The sequence below is a fragment of the Staurois parvus genome, unplaced genomic scaffold (genome assembly GCF_062004578.1).
Source record: "Staurois parvus isolate SC_StPar_1 unplaced genomic scaffold, SC_StPar_1.0 ptg000294l, whole genome shotgun sequence".
Lineage (NCBI taxonomy): Eukaryota > Metazoa > Chordata > Amphibia > Anura > Ranidae > Staurois > Staurois parvus.
The window spans coordinates 58,118-78,270 of record NW_028318090.1 but is presented as its reverse complement, the minus strand read 5'-3'; the positions used below and the strand labels follow the sequence as shown (position 1 = coordinate 78,270).

Sequence of the window (20,153 nt, the reverse complement as noted above, 5' to 3'; positions counted from 1 at the left end):
ACACTGACCCCTGTCTGCCTTCCTCTCTATAATGGATGGAGGCACTATTAATGGTCAGCATCTCCTTCCAGAACTAAGATGCTGACTCAGATGTCTTCAGGATTTTGGTATATGCAAAATGAGTGAGATGAGGTAAAACCATGTAATATGTGTGCAAGTGAGAAGAAGCAGGCTAATAGGTCTAAAACTCAGAGCCATTGACAAAAAATGATACTAACAGGTGGATAATTCCGTGCACGTGTCAGGTAAAATTCACAACCACAATGTGATGGTTTTACATAATTAATGCAACATCTCAGGAGATTGCGGTCTAAGGATAGACTCATTTAGGACTTAACATCTGAAACAGTCCCAGTAAATTGAAGAATCTGATTGGCTGAGTATCTGAAAGACACCATTACTAAGGAGGAACCTTAAATCTCCCCTCTCAACAATCACCCCTTTACGGTTATGCTGGGCTCGCTTCAAAATCACCTGCCCGGATCCAGCATTGTCCTGTAGCAATCTGTGCCAATTTGACAACCTGTATCCTGTGCTGCCATCTTGGTCCTGTCAGCTGCCTATTCCAGATTCAAGCAGCTTGGCACCCCCATGCAGCTAACCTCCATGGTCGTTTTGTGAATGAACAGTCTTTTTTAGATATGTGATGGGGAACATGGCTGTGGCGAAAATAGCAGTGGGGTTGGCACTGTTGGTTAAAAGAGGCAATTTATTTATTTTTTTTTATTATGGAGGGGGCACAGACATGGACCTAATTTCTAATTGTGGAGTGAAGCTCCATTTGAACTACTTAAATCAAATAGAGATATCTTACAAGGGAACATTTGGAAACGGTGCCTAAGCAGTAGTGGCAGAATCTTACCTAGTGTCTTGAATACCTTTTGAAAAACAGCAGAGCATTTCTTGTTAATAGGAACTCCTGTGCCTTCATTTTCATATCTACATAATCTGAAGTTTTAGTGATGGTGAGGAAGGGGGACTAACATTGAATAGTTAGTACAGCAATCTCCTCCCAAGCTCTTGTTTTTTTAACTCAGCATTAGCTATACTACAGTATTGTCTGTGGTGTTCCCCTTGGTCATCTGGAGGAATTACTGGGACTAACATAGTGACTGTTCCTAATTGTTCCATCTTTTGGAATAAATTTATAGCCTTTGAATTTCTTTCAGATATGCATTTATGTAGAATGACATTTCTGTTTGCTTGATTTTTCCTGTATTATATTATAATTGCTATTGTACTCTTATTAGTTATTCTGGCAGCACGGTGATGTTTATTATTTTTTATTTATTCCTTTACCAACATTTGGCCACAGTGGAGAAAGCTGGGGTTCTAGTCTTTTTTTTTTTTTTAAACAACTGTTGAATAAATGCTAGAATGTAAAACATAAAGCGGACTGTACAGGCTCATGGCATTAAAAAGTTGTAAATAGAGACTGACCAAGCACTGTTTAACAAACATGAAGTCTCCTGCCCCCTAGTGGATGGGGCGTAATGCATCATCCCAGTCAAACTTGCTGCAAAAAAAAAAAGAGGAATAAGCCTACCTCTTGTATGGAACGAGCCGCTGGTTTGTCTTGGTGATTAGCCAATATTAAAAATGGTAAAGTGCATAGTTGTGGGTGCTGAAGAGCAGAATGGAGCTCATTCCTGGCAGTTTCTAGGTCTTCTTCTGATGAGGCACTATCAAGAACAAAGACTACACCTTGGGATCCCTGATAATAACGACTCCAGTACTTCCGGATATTGGCTGCTCCTGCACAAGGCAAAGAGAGAATTTTAGTGCACACGATGCATAAAATAATGTGTATGATTCACTACATTATACTGTACCATGATGTTCTTCATGGTCATAGTGCCTGAAGATGTTTCCCATATGTATATTTGTAATAAATTAGGTCTACAGGCATAAAGCCATCTTCTCAGATCCAACAGTTTCAGGAATTGAACAAAGTATGTAATAAGACAATAACTATTGTGTGCAATGGCTGGATAAAATCTTTACTGCAAGACCAGTCAGACAATAAAAACAATAGAACAAACGAATGCACAAAATGTCTATTTGAAGTACACCTATTACCACTGGTTTGCTCCTAAACTTGGCCCATAAGGCACCTTTAGATGATGGAACATTTGTCTATACAGCAGCTTCAGCATCCAAAGGCCCAAAAACTCCATGGCCTCAGAAAACCTCCAATGGGGACAAATGTTCTGTTGAAGCCATCTAAGGTGGGAATTGTTCTCACTTAGGGGAGAACGCCTCTCCCTTCATGTTGCAACCCTTCCCTACGCTATTCATTACTAAAAACTAAAAGAACAATTGTTTGACTATATATTTGTCTATGTAGTACTTTGTCCCACCTTCCCATGTGCGGTCTAAAGGCTAGTGATGGGGACAGACAGGGCACCCTCCTACCTCCATTGGGGTCTGAAAACTCAGCTAGCAAGGATGGCTGCTTTAAGGGATGAGGCTTTCTCTGTCTCTAAGCACTTGCCTGGAACATTTTAGCTGACAGGCCCCCCCTTCCCCTGCATTCTTCATGAGCAGCCTATCTGGGGCAAGTGCTTGGAGATGGAGAAAAGTCCCATCAGTCAAAGCAGGGGTCTCCCTGCTAGCTGCGTGGTCAGACGGTCGTTGATGGAGGGGGTGCCCTGTCTGACATCAGAGCTTGCCTTAGACTGCACCAAGGAAGATGGAATAAAGTTATTCATGATCAGTATAGATCAGTGTTTCTCAACCTTTTTTTAATCAAGGCACCCTTTAAGATTATGGACAGTCCCAAGGCACCCTTTAAAATTAAGGACATTCTTGAGGCACCCCATTTTAGAATGGGGTGCCTCAAGACTGTCCATAATTTAAAGGGTGCCTCGGGAATATCCATAATTTTAAAAGGGCACCCCATTCTAAAATGTAAAAAACTATTCTAATAGTTTTATATAACACAGCAACATCCACACATGTAGGACACCCAACGTTAGGTGATTTATTCTTCCAGAGTAAACACTTTTGCACACTGGTACTGACTAGTATTCCAATGTTTCTCTTCCCCCTCAGTTTTTCTCCATCACTGAGCTGATGTGACCCCAGCACTGATGGAGAGGGGCAGGGAAGGGTCAAGCTAGGATGCTGTGCAGGCAGCTGACATCCTCCTTATCAACTGATGATGCCATTGGTTGTCAGGACACCGGCGGCTAGAAGGTATTAATGGGGCACAATGAAAACTTGCGACATTGTGTAACTAAAAAGTAGTCTTGTTCCAACCGCTGGTCTGTATACAAGTTTTGGGCAATTTTTAGACATTTTGCCAAGGCACCCCTTAAGAAACCTCAAGGCACCCTGGTTGAGAAAGGCTGGTATAGATGATAAAAAAAACAAAATGTAATTCAAGGTTTCATGACAACAACATGTCAAAGGGGGCAGATCCTTTTTAAAGGCACTTAACTTGTAAGACAAGAACTGCCTGGTTCTATAAAACCTCAGGACAGCCATGTCTAATATTCTCTCTCTATGCTGTTCTGGGTGGGACTGAAAACTCTTTCAAACAATTCTCTGCTGTGACAACCTCCCCTTAAGGCTCCAGTGTGTTACCATGAGGCTGTGGTGGGCTTTGAGGTGTGATGCATATACCTGGGAATACCAAGAATGGTTTACTTATTCATACTATGAATTGGTACCAGAAGAAGAATATTATCAGCATGTACAGGGATTTAGCTAGCAGGGCACCCGGGTGTAAAAATGAACACCAAGATCACACCCTGAGCCGTTCAGCAGGTGGGCTGTGTCTCCCGAATGCCGAACGGACATGCCTGACTGGAGTGGACCTTCATGTATGGTGTATCCTGAGGTGGTAGACGATGGGCCGCTCTTCTTGAATGAATCACGGGTTTCCTGTCAGAGCAGAAATATAAAAACAAATAACGCCAAAGAATTTGTCATTGTGATTAATATGTGCTGAACACACTGGCTTGTAACAGAATCTGTTTATGTTTCATAAACTTAAAGGTTGGTATTTAAACATGCACATTTTTCAGAATTAATGGATGTTTATAAGAGACTTCTCTTAAATAATGACATCACAGAGTCGCGGGGGTTCTCCTTCCTTAACCCCTCCACTGCTGACAAACCATATCCGCCACTAAATTTGGTAACGGCATTTGCCTATAAAATATATAAAGGATCTTTGACACAACATTTAAAGTTCATTTTTTTTACACAACCACCTGACATTTTGATTATACTCCTAAAATTACATTTAGACTCCCCCTTTAAAAAATACTACTCGTTGCTGTACCCTTCTGCTACATTTTACGGTTTAGGATTGTACACAAAAGGAGTATGTAATGTCACAGAAAAATCAAGGATATGCCAGAATCTGCTTGGAAAGCCTTGTTCCCATGGGCGTCCAGCATATGCCTGTGTTACCCTCACAGAAAGGCTTTTTTCCCCTCGGAGAATAGGTGCGGAAACTCCCCCATTCAAAGTCACTCCTTGTCTCCACCCCCTACCCCCCTCCAAGCATCGTTCCTTGGTTCCACCTCCTAACACACCTCCCAATACCACCCCTTATAGAGAATACAGACCCAAGTATCATTTTGTGGTGATAAATAACTTGTATGGAATTTCTTAATACCAAGAAAGGCAATAAAATAGATCCCTGTAGCTAGCAACAATAGCCCCTCCCAGCAACAACAGACCCCCCTCCCCCATCAACATAGATTATCTCCAGCAATAACATATCCCCCAGCAGCCAGCAATAGACCCCCCACCAGCAACAATAGACCCCCATCCCCCATCAACATAGATTCTCTCCAGCAATAACAGATCCCCCAACAAGCAGCATCAATAGACCCTCCTCCCCCCCAGCAACAATAGACCCCCTTCCCCATCAACAAATTCTCTCCAGCAATAACAGATCCCCCAACAGCCAGCAACAATAGACCCCCGCAGCAACAATAGACCCCCATCCCCCATAAGCATAGATTCTCTCCAGCAATTACAGATCCCCCAACAGCCAACGTCAATAGACCCTCTAGTAGCTAGCAACAATAGACCACTCCAACAGTAGATTCCCCCCTAGCAATGATTGGCCCTCATCAACATAAGACCCACCCCCAGCAGAAATAGAACTCCAGCAGCAACAATAGACCTCCCCAGCAACAATAGACCCCCCCGTAAAAAGAGATCCACCTGCAGCAGCCTAGATCCCCCAGCAGCCAGCATCAATAGACCCTCCAGCACCCCTTGTCATTACATAAATTTAGTGTTGGAGATGCTGGTGCTGTGTTCCCGCAGAGAAAAAGCCCTGATCTCTGTGTAGGCAGTCCTATTCATACCTATTCAGCAGTGGCACGGAAGCAGCCGATCTGATATCTGTGCAGGTGCAGGCCTCAAACGCACACCATCTCCATTCAGGTATACCTACCAGTGTGGAAGTCAAATTGGAAGCAGCAGCGGTGTCTGTGCTGCCACTGCGTCCCAACTGATATGAAAGGGACCGCCTGGGCTTGGGACCAAAAAAGAAAATAAAGGAACTCAGGAGGTGGCAGTATCACTTTTTCAACATCTTTAAATGGACTCTCAACTGCCCCTGAAAACACGATCCACCTTGGATTGCTGTTCAGAGAGGTGGTAGAGTATTCTGCCTCTGTGAAAGAGGCCTAATGTCTTACTGGCTGAACTAGCAAGTTAAATAAAAGAGAAAAAAAGGAAAAAACTAATGCAACCAACATATCTAAAGCTGGATTATGTTCACTTTTTGATTTTGTGTTTAGAGAAGCTTTACATGTAATAAAAAGGTGCTCCACAAAGCAAAATATTGTTAAAAGCATGCCAAATCATTGTATGAAGAAATGTAGCAAGGATATGTGGTACTGCCATTAGAATGCTTATTATGGGAGTATGATAAATAATGTAAAGCAGCTTAGTGGTTGAAAGTGCAGCCTTGCAGCACTTGGGTCTTGAAGAAGGAGCTCTGTGCATGCTCAGAAACGCGTTACTGCCCCATGCCCACGTCACTTCCGGTCTGTGGACAGCACAGGTTGATCTGGACCTTGAAGATTGCCATAAATTAGCAGGCTATGCTTCTAAATCATATAGTAACATATCTCCAAAAGAAGCCAATTATAAAGTTTTACTTAGAAGGTATACTGTCCCAACGAGGCTGGCCTCTTACATCCCAGGAGTCTTACCGTACTGCTTTACAGGATGTGATCAAGAGGGCTAGTTTCTACATACCTGATGGGAATGCGTAAAAGTCCACAGTTTTTGAAACTGCGTTTAGAAATTCCTGTATTTACCGGCACAAATCTTAAAAAGAATCCACAACAGGCTCTTTTGGGCCGACCCATCTTTGAGGTTCCATGGCATATGAGAAGGCTTATCTGTTTTGTGATATTGGCAGCTTGTATTGCATTAGCTAGGTCGTGGAAATCTCCCACTACAATGATTAGCATGATTAAGACTAAATTATCCTGGATAATAGTCAATGAGAAACTCTCAGCTATCCACGATGATAAATTAACTCAGTTTGAAAAGATCTGGAAGTCCTGGATCACCTGTCTTTCAGGAAATACCCCAAGTCCGTAAGCAGTACTGAAACTTTGCTATACAGATCTTTCATTGTACAGACTACACTATAAAATAGTTTTCTTCCTTTCTTTCATTTTCTATCTTTTCTTAAATTGTTGCTTTTTAAGTCCCGTAACTGCTATTATGGAATTAGCCTGACGAGTCGGGGACCGTTACTCCCTGGGGGGGGTGAAGCAATACCTCTTTTTGTGCCTTTACCATCTTCAACTGTTCATGATGGCTGTTTATATTTGATTATGGCTTTTTCCACCTGTTTGGAATTATAATGCTTGTAAACTTGAAATTTTGACAATAAAAATTATTGGGAAATGAGAAAATGCGAGCAGGCAGCCTTTTTATTGCAGAAGAGACATGTTCTTGCAATGTTTCTTCTGCAATGAAACAAACTTACTGGCCTGTTCACATTCTTCTTTAAAATGTATGCTGAGCTGCACATGGGTAGCCCAGTGTATTTGCTCTATATAGTGCCGGAATGAACACCCGTGCACATGCGTAGAAGTTACAATCACTCTGCATCAGCCAAGCAAGACGGGTCAAGACCCAACACCCTGAAGAAGCCAGGGAGAAGATGAAGATGCCAGTGAGGAAGCTCACAGATATCACATTGCTGAAGGTATTTGAGGGCTTTATTACACTTCAAAGAGCTGGCAGGAGATGGCGGCAAGGGATTAAAATGGTAGAAAAGCCTAACTATACTTAAAACTGTTCCCTACCCCCTCCCTTACCTATCCTACATGCCCTGTAGATCTGTATACTTACCTCTTGTCTGGTCATATAATTCGGCAGCTCTGGCTTCCGTGTCTGTAATCGACTGCTACAGGGGAGAGGAGCAAGAGCTGACAAGGGTTGGGGTCATGGGAGCCAGTGGGTGACATCATAGCTCCAGGAATTCATAGCTGTGGTGGAGCACTCACTTACACAGGGGAGCTGGAGCAGCTGAATAATTTAATCAGACCAGATGAAATAAAAAGTAAGTACATATATCAGGCAACATTTTTAAGAATAGTTATTGTTAGTCTTTACAACCATTTTAAGTTACTTGCATATTTTGTATTATCTTGTTTTTGCTTATCTTGACCACAGTTATTTGTACATGACTACATTCTGTGTATACAAAATGAAGGAAACATGACTGTGGGTGTAGTAAGTACGTGTCTTCTCCCTAAACAACTTGGAACTAAGTTGTAAGCCTTTGAGAAATTTGGAAGGTGAGCAGTTGGCCACTCCCATAGTTACTTCCTTCGTATCAGACAGATGAGCAATGCTCACTCCAGATGCGTCTTTCCACTATCCAAACTTCATATGTGACATGCAAATAAATAAATAAAAAAAAATAACCAGAACTTACAGGCTAATACAGGCCCATTCCAATGTAAACTACAGTCAGTCTAACTCATGATAAATTTTATAATTTCCTTGAAACAACCGCAAGAATGTCCCCAGCATGTGCTGGATGGCCCTCCGGAGAGTAATTGGCACAGACCGCACTGAAATATATCATATTCCGAGGATAATAAAACATGAGAAATGCATAAATTATATGTATCTTTAACTTTTCATACATGGCTTACACAAGATTTAAAATTGTAAGTATAAGGATGAAGTTAAACATTCACCATATAAATCACACAATAGGTCTAAAGCCACGTATACAAATGTACTCAGATAATTCTTCCACAACGCACAAAACTTTCACCACAACAGAAAGCAGATGATGGAAAGGTCATTAAATAAGCAGCAGATGAAGGAATCCGCAGGGTGTCTATCATGACTTGTAGTCATTTTGTATATGTGCAATATCCGTTATCGATTTCATTCTAAGAAAACGGCAAACACTCCATTACAGTACGGGATACACAACTAAGCTTAAAGCAGAACCCCATCCAAAAGCAGACATTCCACTTGTTTGCATCCTGTCCCCTCCTATTTAGGAATTGGCAATTTTTAATTTTTTATTCTGGGGGGGGGGTTGGACCAAACCCTCCTCCTTCCCCCACAGCCTTCTGGGACACATCACAGGTTGCAGAAGACTTCGGGACCATTCACAATGCACAGCGCGGTGGGAAATGGGTTGTGAAGTCTCAAGTCTTCATTGTTGGTTTCCCTTAGTTAAAATGCCAGCGCCTGGATCTGAAGCCGATTGAAGAATTGACTTGGGCGAGGATAGTGCTGGATCCCTGGACAGGTAAGAGTCCCTATAATAAAAGTCAGCATCTACAGTATTTGTCAACAAGTATCCTGAAGATGCCAACCTGGTTGAAGCGCAAAAACTGCTACTTTCGGGTCTCGTATGAGGTCAACTCCGGCCTAAAATGGTGAGGCCCGCCGATCAGTGAGATTGGTACAGCGGGGCAGTATTGGCAAGTACAAGCAGTATATACTGATGCAGCCATTGTAGGCATTGTAGCATGTGAATTCGAATTACTTACCCTACTGGTCTTATTCAGTTTTAAATAAATACTACACAATAATGCTTTTATATGGAATTTCCTGCTTTGTCACTGTATGAATGATCTTAAAGAGAAAGAACCCTTGAGAGCCAAAATGTTGTTTGACCTTCCTGAAAAACAGGCCATAAACCTCTGGTGAGTGTGCATTCTAAGTTGGGAAATTTGTGCAGTAGAGGCAATACACACAAATAAATACTGTGTCACAGAGTGGTGCTGGGATTTTGCACAATGATTGGACTTATTTATCATTTATTTATGTATTATTTTTGTTTTTGTTATATTATCCATTTTGGAATGGTACTCATATAGTGTACTAGAGGGTGCAAGAGCCTTCCCATCACGAGTTATCATGCTACAGTATTTGTAGAACCCCCATTAGCCATCTATTGGTGTCTGTATTCTGTCACTTCCTGTCCTAAAGACATTGTTGTCACCAGGACAAGAATTGAGGGTAAGTCTCTTCAATAAAGGCAAAAATAAAATCCTGACAGAAGTTCTAACCATTATTCCCTCTACCCAAAGAAAAAAAAAGTCATGGGTTTGGTCAATGGGCAGAACATGTCTGTCTCTTTGGGCTCTGCTCTATTTTGGAGTGGACAACAGAAATGTTGGTTTCTGTGTCTCTGAGAAAAGATGGAATGAAGGAAAGGTATGCAAGGAAACGTCAGTAAGGATGGAAGGGTTGTTAGTAGGTAGACAATTTTGAGTATTTATTATGTTACAGACAAAGTGTTTAATGAACTTGAAATTTGTACCACAAAAATATGTTCCAAGCAAGCAACAAAAGCCATGTGTTTCTCTTTTCTAGTGCAATATGTGGCAAATTTAAAAAAAAAAAAAAAAAAAAATATATATATATATATATATATATATATATATATATATATATATATATATATATATATATATACATACATACATATACATACACATACACACACACACACACACACACACACACACGTGGGGGAGCAGGGTAGCTGTATTTGCATGCACAGGCTCTGTTAAATGCTTTATAGCACTACAGAATGGCCATGCTTTACTGCCCTTTTCTAAATGCCAGTCTATAGGTCTGTTGAGCCATTGAAAACCATGCACCATTATGTAGCTGATAATGTATCTCCAGAGTTTTACCTTTTCTTAAAAAAAAAGAAAAAAAAAAAATACACACAGAGTACAGGTACAATGGGTTACACTGTTCATAATCATCCAGCATCGATATAAGTACTACAAATATATGAACACGCATCATAAAGAACAGACCCAGAACACAATGTAGGAGTACCGGTACAAGTCCAGCAAATGGAGCAAACCGTGCAAGCTGATAAATTGATGTCATTAATATTTTTAAAAATATTTCAAATCTGAGGTAAGAAAGATAATCAAACCACCACTTCCACTTCTAATTAATACAGATAAGGAGGATGAGGTCCATTGCAACAAAACGTGTCCTGTCAGTAACAACAAAGAGAGGGACAATAAAGTGGAAGAGTAGGAAAAGAAAGTGGGGAGTAAAAAAAAAAAAAAAAAGGAAAAAAAGGGAGAGGAGTTGCTGGGCACTCCGTGTAGCTCCTGTCTGCAATTTTCAGAGGTATTCTCCAGCAAATGTTAAGACCTATACAGGATGTATAAAAGTACCTGTTCAGTAATTTTTCATTCAAAATACTGCTGTAGTGGACTGTCCCAGCTCACTCCTTTTGTCCTATTACCTGGTGGTCTGTGAACTATGGTTTGTGATGCAGAAGAAGAATTTCCATTGCACTCTCTGCAGACTCCCTATTTTCTCTCACATGCAAAAGAGTTTTGGAAGTTTGAATGCGACTGATGAAAAAGAAGGGACATTACTCCGGAGACAGTGCAATCGCAATGACCCAATGGATTACTGAAAATATAAATTAGGTGTTTCCCCTTAATTGTCCTCTACCAACTCTAATAGAAGTTTGGTCGGTGGCGCTCTATAATGATCACTCGGACTGCTGTGTTACAGGATTATTACATTTTAGGACCAGGGAGCACTATGGCCACGAAAGAGATTTCATAATACATCTTTAAATTTCTACAAAGAAGTAGTAACTATTTTATTAGGCCTCTTCTGGCTTGGAGCCAAATTCTTTGTTTTTATATAGTATTCTTTATGGTTTTATATTGTCTATTATAATAAACTTCAATAAAGAATACGATATTTTAAAAAAAAACTTACAGCTAGTCACTAACCTGCTAACAAATCTACACTGCTCAAAAAAATTAAAGGAGCACTTTTTAATCAGAGTATAGCATCAAGTCAATTAAATTCCTGGGATATTGATCTGGTCAGTTAAGTAGCAGAGGGGGATGTTAGTTTAACCACTTGCCCTCTAGAGGATTTATCCCCCTTAATGACCAGGCCTCTTTTTGCTACTTGACGCTGCACTAATTCAACTGATAATTGCGCGGTCATTCAATGCTGTACCCAAACGAAACTTACGTCCTTTTTTTCACACAAATAGAGCTTTCTTTTGGTGGTATTTGATCACCTGTGCGCTTTTTATTTTTTTGCTCTATAAACAAAAAAAGACCGAAACGTTTGAAGAAAAACTATATTTTTTACTTTCGGCTATAAAAAATATATAGTAACTCAAAGTTAGTTATAAATTTAGACCAAAATGTATTTTACTACATGTTTTTGGTAATAAAAATCCCAATAAGTGTATATTGATTGCTTTTTGTGAAAGTTATAGCATCTACAAACTATGGTATAGATACTGCAATTTACGCAATTTACGCAAATAGTTTAACGGACAATTGCGCAGTCATGCTATATGGTACATAAATGAAATTGATGTCCTTTTTTTTTTTTTTTTTTTACACAAATAGAGCTTTCTTTTGGGGGTATTTGATCACCTGTGCACTTTTTATTTTTGGCGCAATTAACAAATATTTTGAGAATTTTTTTTTTCTTTAAAACAATATTTTCTCATTTCTGTCATAAAAAATGTTAAAAAAACCCTAAAATTTCATCATAAATTAAGGCCAAAATGTATTCTGCTACATGTTTTTGGTTAAAAAAATCCCAATAAGTGTATTTTTATTGCTTTGTGTGAAAGTTATAGCATCTACAAACTATGGTATAGATAATGGAATTTACACAGCTTTTACTTTCTGACTTCTCAACACATTTCTTGAGGTGCTAAAATACCAAGACAGTACAAACACCCCCAAATGACCCCTTTTTAGAAAGTAGACACCCTAAGCTATCTGCTGAGAGGCATATTGAGTCCATGGAAGATTTTTTTTTTTTCTGGAAAATGACAAACCTTTTTTTTTTTTTTTACAAAGTTGTCATTTGAATGATATCTTTCTCGCACAAGCCATTGGCATATGTGGAATTACACCCTAAAATACATTCTGCTACTTCTACCAAGTATGGGGATACCACATCTGAGACTTTTTGGGAGCCTAGCCACATACAGGAGCCTGAAATCCAATGACCACTTTGAAAGCCTGAAGGTGTGTAACTTCCCCATTTCACTTCCTCACTACCTATCACAGTTTTGAAGGTCCTGAAATGCCAGGATAGCACCAACCCCCCCCCCCCCCCCAAATGACCCCTTTTTGGAAAATAGACACCCCAAGGAATTTAAAAAGAGGCTTGGTGAGTATTTTGCAGATCTCATTTTCTCTCACAAGGTTTGAAATATAAAAAAAGAAAAAATATATGTTTTTGGTTTTTTTTCTTCATTTTCCAAAAACATACGACAGACAACAAACGAGATCCACAAAATACTCACCATGCTTCTTATCAAATTCCTTGGGCTGCCTACTTTCCAAAAAGTGGTCATTTGGGGGGGGGGGGTTGGTGCTATCCTGGCATTTCAGGGCCTCCGAAACTGTGATAGGTAGTCTGGAAGTGTAATGAGGAAATAAAGCCCTTTAAAAGCCTGAAGGTGCTTATTGGATTTTGGGGTCCTGTACTTGGCTAGAGTGCCAAAACATCTCTCACATGTGGTACCCACATACTCGGGAGAAGTAGCAGATTGTATTTTGGGGAGTAATTCCACATATACCCATGGCATGTGTGAGCAATAAATCATTTAAGTGACAATTTTGTGTAAAAAAAAATTTTTTTTGTTTGTCATTTTCCAAAAGCTTGTGGTAGCAAAATAAAATTCTTCTATTGATTCAACATGCCTCTCAGCAAATAGCTTGGGGTGTCTACTTTACAAAAAGGGGTCGTTTTGAGGGGTTGGGGCATTTTATGCCCAGCATTAGAAGGTTATGCCACACATCATTCACTCTTCTAACCACCTGAAGACCAAGCCTTTTCTGACACTTTTTGTTCACATGAAAAAAATCTGTATTTTTTGCTAGGAAATTAATTCAAACCCCAAACATTATATATTTTTTAATAGCAAGCACCCTAGTGAATAAAATGGTGGGTACTACAATTTTTTATGTCCCATAGTACTCGCGCAGCAATTTTTCAAACACACTTTTTTTTACTTTTAATGCACAAAAACACAATATATTGGCCAATTATTTGGTAAAATATAAAAGATGATGGTATGCTGAGTAAATAGCTACCAAACATGACATGCTTTAAAACTGTGCATGCCCCGTGCAATGGCAACAAACTGCATATGTTTTTAATATCCATAGGCAAAGTTTTAAAAGCCTTTACAAGCTAACATTTTAGATTTCCAGAGGAGGTCTAGAGATAGAATTACTGCCCTTGATCTGATGTTCGTGCCGATACCTCACATGCATGGTGCAACTGCTGTTTCCATACTGGCACAGGGTCAAGGCTCACAAACACAGATGCACGTGTGCGTGGGGGGGGGGGGGGGGGTGAGGGTACTTTTTTTTTAAGTTTTGATTTTTTTAAATTATTTTTACACTGTCCCTTTATTTTATTTTTTTTAATCACTTTTAATGCCGATCGCTGGCTGAAAAAAACGATACCAGGATGATGCCTGCAGCTGTAGGCATCATCCTGGTATAACCATTCAAAGTCCAGTGATGTACCAGTACGTCGCTGGTCCTTGTTGGGTATATATGCTATGTTCTATTTTTTTGTATGCAGCCTGTGGACTGAATTGAAAAAAAAAGAAATTATGCCAAAAAAAAAAAAAGTGTGGTGTGCCCACCATTAGAATATTCCTCCCTGCATCCACCCACTTCTAATGGTGGGCACACATTAGGTCACACTTTGCCACATGTGCCAGTTCCAAGATTGTACAAATGTCTAAATAGTGGCACGCTTTAATAAAAATTGTCCATATAAGTGGTACTTCATATGGAAAAAGGATGACACCAAGTCCCAAACTATCTTGCCACTACTCCCCATGTAGTCTGGGCATCTGGGGGGCTCCACGTGACTATCTTTTCCCTTGTAAATCCAAAACTTACAAGTATAGCCTGTTGTCCTCTCACAGGTCTTCTACATCTTGACCCCATATCTGGCACGCTTGCTGGGGAGAAATTGTTTGAATGCAAGGTGGCCATAACAATTAATGAGGGACTCTTCAACGCAGATTTTTTGCTGGGGAGTATAGACATCTGCAAATTTTTGGTTAAGGTGATTTGCGAGGGGCTGAATTTTGTGGAGCTGGACAACAGAGTGTATTGTTGTTGAAAAGCATAAAACACATTATACTCTCATATCTATGTCTGGCCATGGCAGCAGAGAACACAGGCATATTATGAATCGGGTCTGTGGACCAATACAACCGCAATAAATTTTTTTTAGTAAAGCCCATGTTGAGGGTTAGGCCCCAAAAAAATATAAATTCGAAGGCCGTAATGGTTTTCCATGCGAATGGTCTGGCAAGGTTTGAATTTGGGTTGGCAGTGATACATTGTTGTGCATATAAAATGCTTTGATCCACAATCAATGCATACAGATCTTCTGTGAAAAACAGCTCCAAAAAAATCAAGGGGAGTAGTTAAATTTGCTATTTCCATCTGAATTCCGGGCTAGGCTGGGATGGGGGAAGTACAGGTGCTGCAGAATTTGTGGGCTGCCAATTGGGATTTGCAAGCACATCCGGAAGGATATTTGGGGCTCTACGGGCCTGTGTGCGAATTCTTGGTGGTTGCGGGACAATACTTGTGCTCGCCATCGCAACAGCTTGTACTGCACTTATGGGACTCACCACGTCGCCAAGTGATACTACAGTGCTGGGTATTATTATACAGGATTTATATAGCACCAACAGTTTGCTCAGCGCTTTAAAATATAACGGGAGACAATACAGCAACGATACAGTTCAATACAAGAGGGTTAGGAGGGCCCTGCCCCTTGGAGCTTACAATCTAAGAGGTATGTGAAAGACCAAGATGTACTAGACCGCTGGTGCTCACCAGTTCACCAAAAGGTAGCGTGACACTAGTACTGGCACTCTGCTGCATATGAGAGTCATCAAAATTTACAGGTAAGTGCTAACAGAATCAGGACGGATTCTGCGAACACTGCGGTTTTGTGTGCAATAGATCAAGAGACAGTGACCAACTGGCACTGCACTTGCTGGGGGAGAAGGGGGGGGTAAGAGTAGGGGCTAAACACAGGTGCTGGGGCTGACCCCGCTAACGCTGCTTTTTTGGGGACACTATACTAATGTGCACGCTGGTATAGTGGAGGCTTATTGTGTATGAGCGTCTTCCTGGCAATCGAGGGGTTAAATGTGACGACTGGTGTACTGACGGGCAATCTGACGCTATCTGAGAGGGGCATGAAAACGGTTTGTGTTATGGCGCTGCGTCACTTTAACTGACAATTGCGCGGTCATGCAATGCTGCACCAAAATTAAATTTACATCTTTTTACCCACGAATTGGGCTTTCTTTTGGTGGTATTTGATCTCCTGTGTGGTTTTTATTTTTTTGCGCTATAAATAACAAAAAAAAAAAAGACTGACAATTTTGAGAAAAAAAAAATATATATTTTGAACTTTTTGCTATAAAACATGTCCAGTAAAAAAAATGTAAAAATCAAATTTCGTCATAAATTTAGGCCAAAATGTATTCTGATCCATGTCTTTGCTAAAAAAAAAATCCCAATATGTGTAAATTAATTGGTTTACGTGAATGTTATAGCGTTTACAAATTGCGGTATACATACTGGATTTTTAATTTTTTATACTAACAATAGTGGCAATCAGCGACTTATGGTGGCGATCAGTGACTTATAGCGGGACTGCGGCGGACATTCTGACACTGGGGGGCAGGGGGAACTGACTTGGGGTCACTGACATCCCCAGTGACACCAATACAGTGATCAGTGCAAAAAAACAAAAAAAAAAAAAAAAAAAAACACTGACACTGTACTAATGGCACTGGGGAGGAAGGAGTTCACTTAAGGAGACAAAGGGTTAACTATGTGAGGGGAGTGTTTTACTAGGGGGCGGGGGTGTGTATCTCTCTATTACACACTGTCCCGGAAGGCTGTGACCAGTGATCCCGAAACAGTGTGCTGAAAGCTGACAGGCAGGAAAGCTCCACTGAAAACAATGCAGCCTTCCTCCCTGTCTGTGATTGCCGGCAATTGCTGGGCTCCGGAGGGTAATCACCGGCCGAGACCCGGTGATTGACACCCATGGCCGCTTCGCATGCGCCCCCTACCCCGGAAAGCAGGATCACATTTTTATACGTGATCCTGCGCACAGGGGCCGCCTTGTAGCAGTATATGTACTGCGGGCGGTCCCCTAGTGGTTAAGCTGCTTTGGTGTTAATAAAATTAACAACAGGTGCACTAGATGGGCAACAATGAGACAACCCCCAAAACAGGAATGGTTTTACAGTGGAGGCCATTGAAATTTTTTCCATACTCATCTTTTCTGACTGTTTTTCACTAGTTTTGCATTTGTCTAGAATCAGTGTCACTACTGGTAGCATGAGGCGATACCTGGACCCCACAGAGGTTGCACAGGCAGTCCAAATCCTCCAGAATGGCACATCAATACGTGCCATTGCAAAAAGGTTGTGCTGTGTCTCCCAGCACAATCTCAAGAGCATGGAGGATATTCCAGGAGACAGGCAGTTACTCTAGGAGAGCTGAACAGGGCCGTAGGAGGTCCTTAACCCATCAGCAGGACCGGTATCTGCTCTTTGTGCAAGGAGTAACAGGATGAGCACTGCCAGAGCTCTACAAAATGACCTCCAGCAGGCCACTGGTGTGAATGACTCTGACCAAACAATCAGAAACGGAATTCATGAGGGTGGCCACTAGTGGGCCCTGTGTCCACTGCCTGGCACCATAGAGCTCAATTTGCCATTGAACACCAGAATTGGCATGTCTGCCACTGGCGCCCTGTGCTTTTCACAGATTAGAGCAGGTTCACCCTTAGCACATGTGACAGACGTGAAAGGATCTGGAGAAGCCATGGAGAACGTTATGCTGCCTGTACCATAGTTCAGCATGACAGTTTTGGTGGGTCAGTGAAGGTCTGGGGAGGCATATCCATGGAGGGACGCAAAGACCTCTACAGGCTAGACAACGGCACCCTGACTACCATAAGGTATCAGGATGAAATCCTTGGACACACTGTCAGAACCTATGCTGGTGCAGTGGGTACTGGGTACCTCCTGGTACGACACTGTCCAGCCTTGTGGCGAGAGTATGCAGGCAGTTCCTGGAGGCTGAAGAAGTAATTGATACAATTGAATGGCCCCCATGCTCGCCTGACCTAAATCCAATAGAACACCTCTGGCATATCATGTTGCAGTCCATCCGACCCCGCCAGATTGCACCTCAGACTGTCCAGGAGCTCAGTGATGCCCTGGTCCAGATATGGGAGGAAATACCCCAGGGCACCATCCGTCGTCTCATTAGGCACATGCCCCGACGTCAGGCATGTAAACAAGCATGTGGGGGCCATACAAACTACTGAGTACCATTTTGAGTTGCTGCAATGAAATTTCTGCACAATGGACTAGAATGCTGCATAATTTTTTCACTTTGATTTTCAGGGAGCCTTTGAATTCAGTCATCTGTAGGTTGATAATTTTCATTTCCATCAAAGATGGGACATCCTTACGTTCCGAACACATTACCCAGTCCATATCAGTATAGATATCCAGCATGATATTTTTCCCATTGAGATCTGATGGATTTTTAAAGTGTTCCTTTAATTTTTTGAGCAGTGTATAATGACCACATGTTCCCCGAATATTAAGTGAAGAAGTTTGGTCTCCTTGTGAAAAAACTACTTTGTCGAGACCTAATTCTTTGCAATACAGTTACAATGAGATGGATGAACCAGTCGCTATCCACTCTTACATAATGCAAAAGCAGATTACACTATTGGAAAATAAAATATGTATAGAAAAAGAAATGCCCCAACAAGTTATAAAACATTGGGGATTTGTGGGTATTCTTTAAGGTTACACCCCCATTAGTGTGGAAAATGTGTTATACTGTAACCTCCCGGGAACTATAAAATCAATGTTGGGTTTGTTGACCAAACTTTTCTTTGTGATGAGTATTAATATACATGTCCTTGTAATGATCAATCTGCCCACCACAACTATTTTATTTAAATGTTTGGAGACTGTTCTGGGCACTTTCCAGTGGGAATCAAGGTTATAACCCAGAATTAACTAAACAGGTTGAGGGGCTCCAGGCGGTTTGCTTGATGCAGAGGAAACTGGCTTTGCAGTTTCCTCTTTTGTTCGTAAAGTCTGTTTTGGGACCTAGGGCCTGGAGATTTTGAAGAGATTTGGGAGGTTTGAGAGATTTTTTTCTGAAACCCCAGCTTACTAATTGTACAGGTGTGTGCAGGGCTTTAAATAATAACATAAGGTTCTGGGCTCCATCCCAGCAAACAGGAGGTTGTTGCCCGGAGTCAGGAGAGCTCCACCGAGGAGAGGTGTACGGAGCCCTTTAGAAAAGAGTCTGCAGGAGACAGCTGTGAGCCTGAAGTGGAAAGCCAGAGTGGCAGAATTGTGTGTACAAGCCAGGAGGCTAAATATCTGTGTTTGGAAGAGTAAAATGCTGAAAACTCTTGTGTGGGAAATCTATGGTTTCGGAACTTTCTTTTAAATAAAATTGGGCAAAAACGGCCCTTAAAAAAAAAAAAGAATAAAGTGAGTGGCTGTGTACTTTACAGCTCTACCCTTGATGCTAGTTCTCACAGTTTATACATCTAATAAGAATATATAATGGACAAAATTACAAATAAACCATATTGAGGAAAGTGAGTTACGAAATAAATAGGTAAGGACATTTCCACAGTCAAATTACTTTGTTTTGCGGTTCTAAATGTGGCTTTTCTACATCCATGCCATTTTAGAGACAGATGTAGAGTACGTGCTGTATCTATTGAGGTGAAATATGAACTAAAGTGCCTACAATTGCTATATAAGTTTTGAACGGGCACGAGAGCCCATTCATTTGAATGGACTCCCGTGCCCATGACACGCAGGGAAGAAGTCCCTGCACTTCTTTTGAAAACGCAGCCCGCACGGGAACCTTGGTTCCCAGTATAGTTGCGTTTTCCAGTGCGGGTGGCGTGCCATTAGAACTAATGGCACCAGCCCGCGGGTACGTATTTCTGCGGGTGGTGCGGCTGCACGGATTTTCGTGCGGATCTGCAGCGGTACCACCCGCACAGATGTGAACCTAGGTTTAGAAGCAGGAGAATTTTGAGGCAGGAAAAAAAAAAAAAACCACATCACTTGCGTGTTCAGGAGAGCAGCTTTTCGACAGAAAAACCACCCAACGGTTAAAGGAGCTTTTATCGCTTGAGGGTTGATTAATTTCAATGGCCAGAATTAATTAATATTCTAACCATTGGAATGAATGAACACCCAAAATGCGTGACGCACTTAAAAGCATTTTTAAAACACAGTTTTAGGTGCATTTTTTACTCTGCTTTTCTCCTGTCAGGCGAAAAGTCATTCAGAAGAGCTGGGCAAACGCCCAGTGTGCATGAGGCTGTAATATACCAATATTAACATTAGCCTACAACCTGATCCTGTAGAATGTACTTTGGAACAGAACATATCATAACATATTAAAGTGAAGGGCCCTCTGAAATATACATGGAATTAAAAATAACAATAGAGCCGTGTCATGCAGATGGTCCATGTTAGCGCACAATTACACAAAAGGTCAAATAAAAACAACAAATATTCAAAGTAA

At 41.1% G+C, this 20,153-nt stretch overlaps 1 protein-coding gene across 1 annotated transcript in view; it reads right to left on the bottom strand.

Annotated features, from left to right (window-relative positions):
* Positions 1–20,153, bottom strand: part of ARL15 (ARF like GTPase 15) — a gene marked incomplete at its 5' end in the record, with an annotated part of 253,639 nt that overhangs the window by 188,030 nt on the left and 45,456 nt on the right. Inside the window, one exon of the mRNA XM_089682681.1 lies at positions 1,547–1,755. Within this exon, the coding sequence (XP_089538807.1) occupies positions 1,547–1,755 (209 nt within the window). The remainder of the gene's footprint in view (positions 1–1,546; positions 1,756–20,153) is intronic.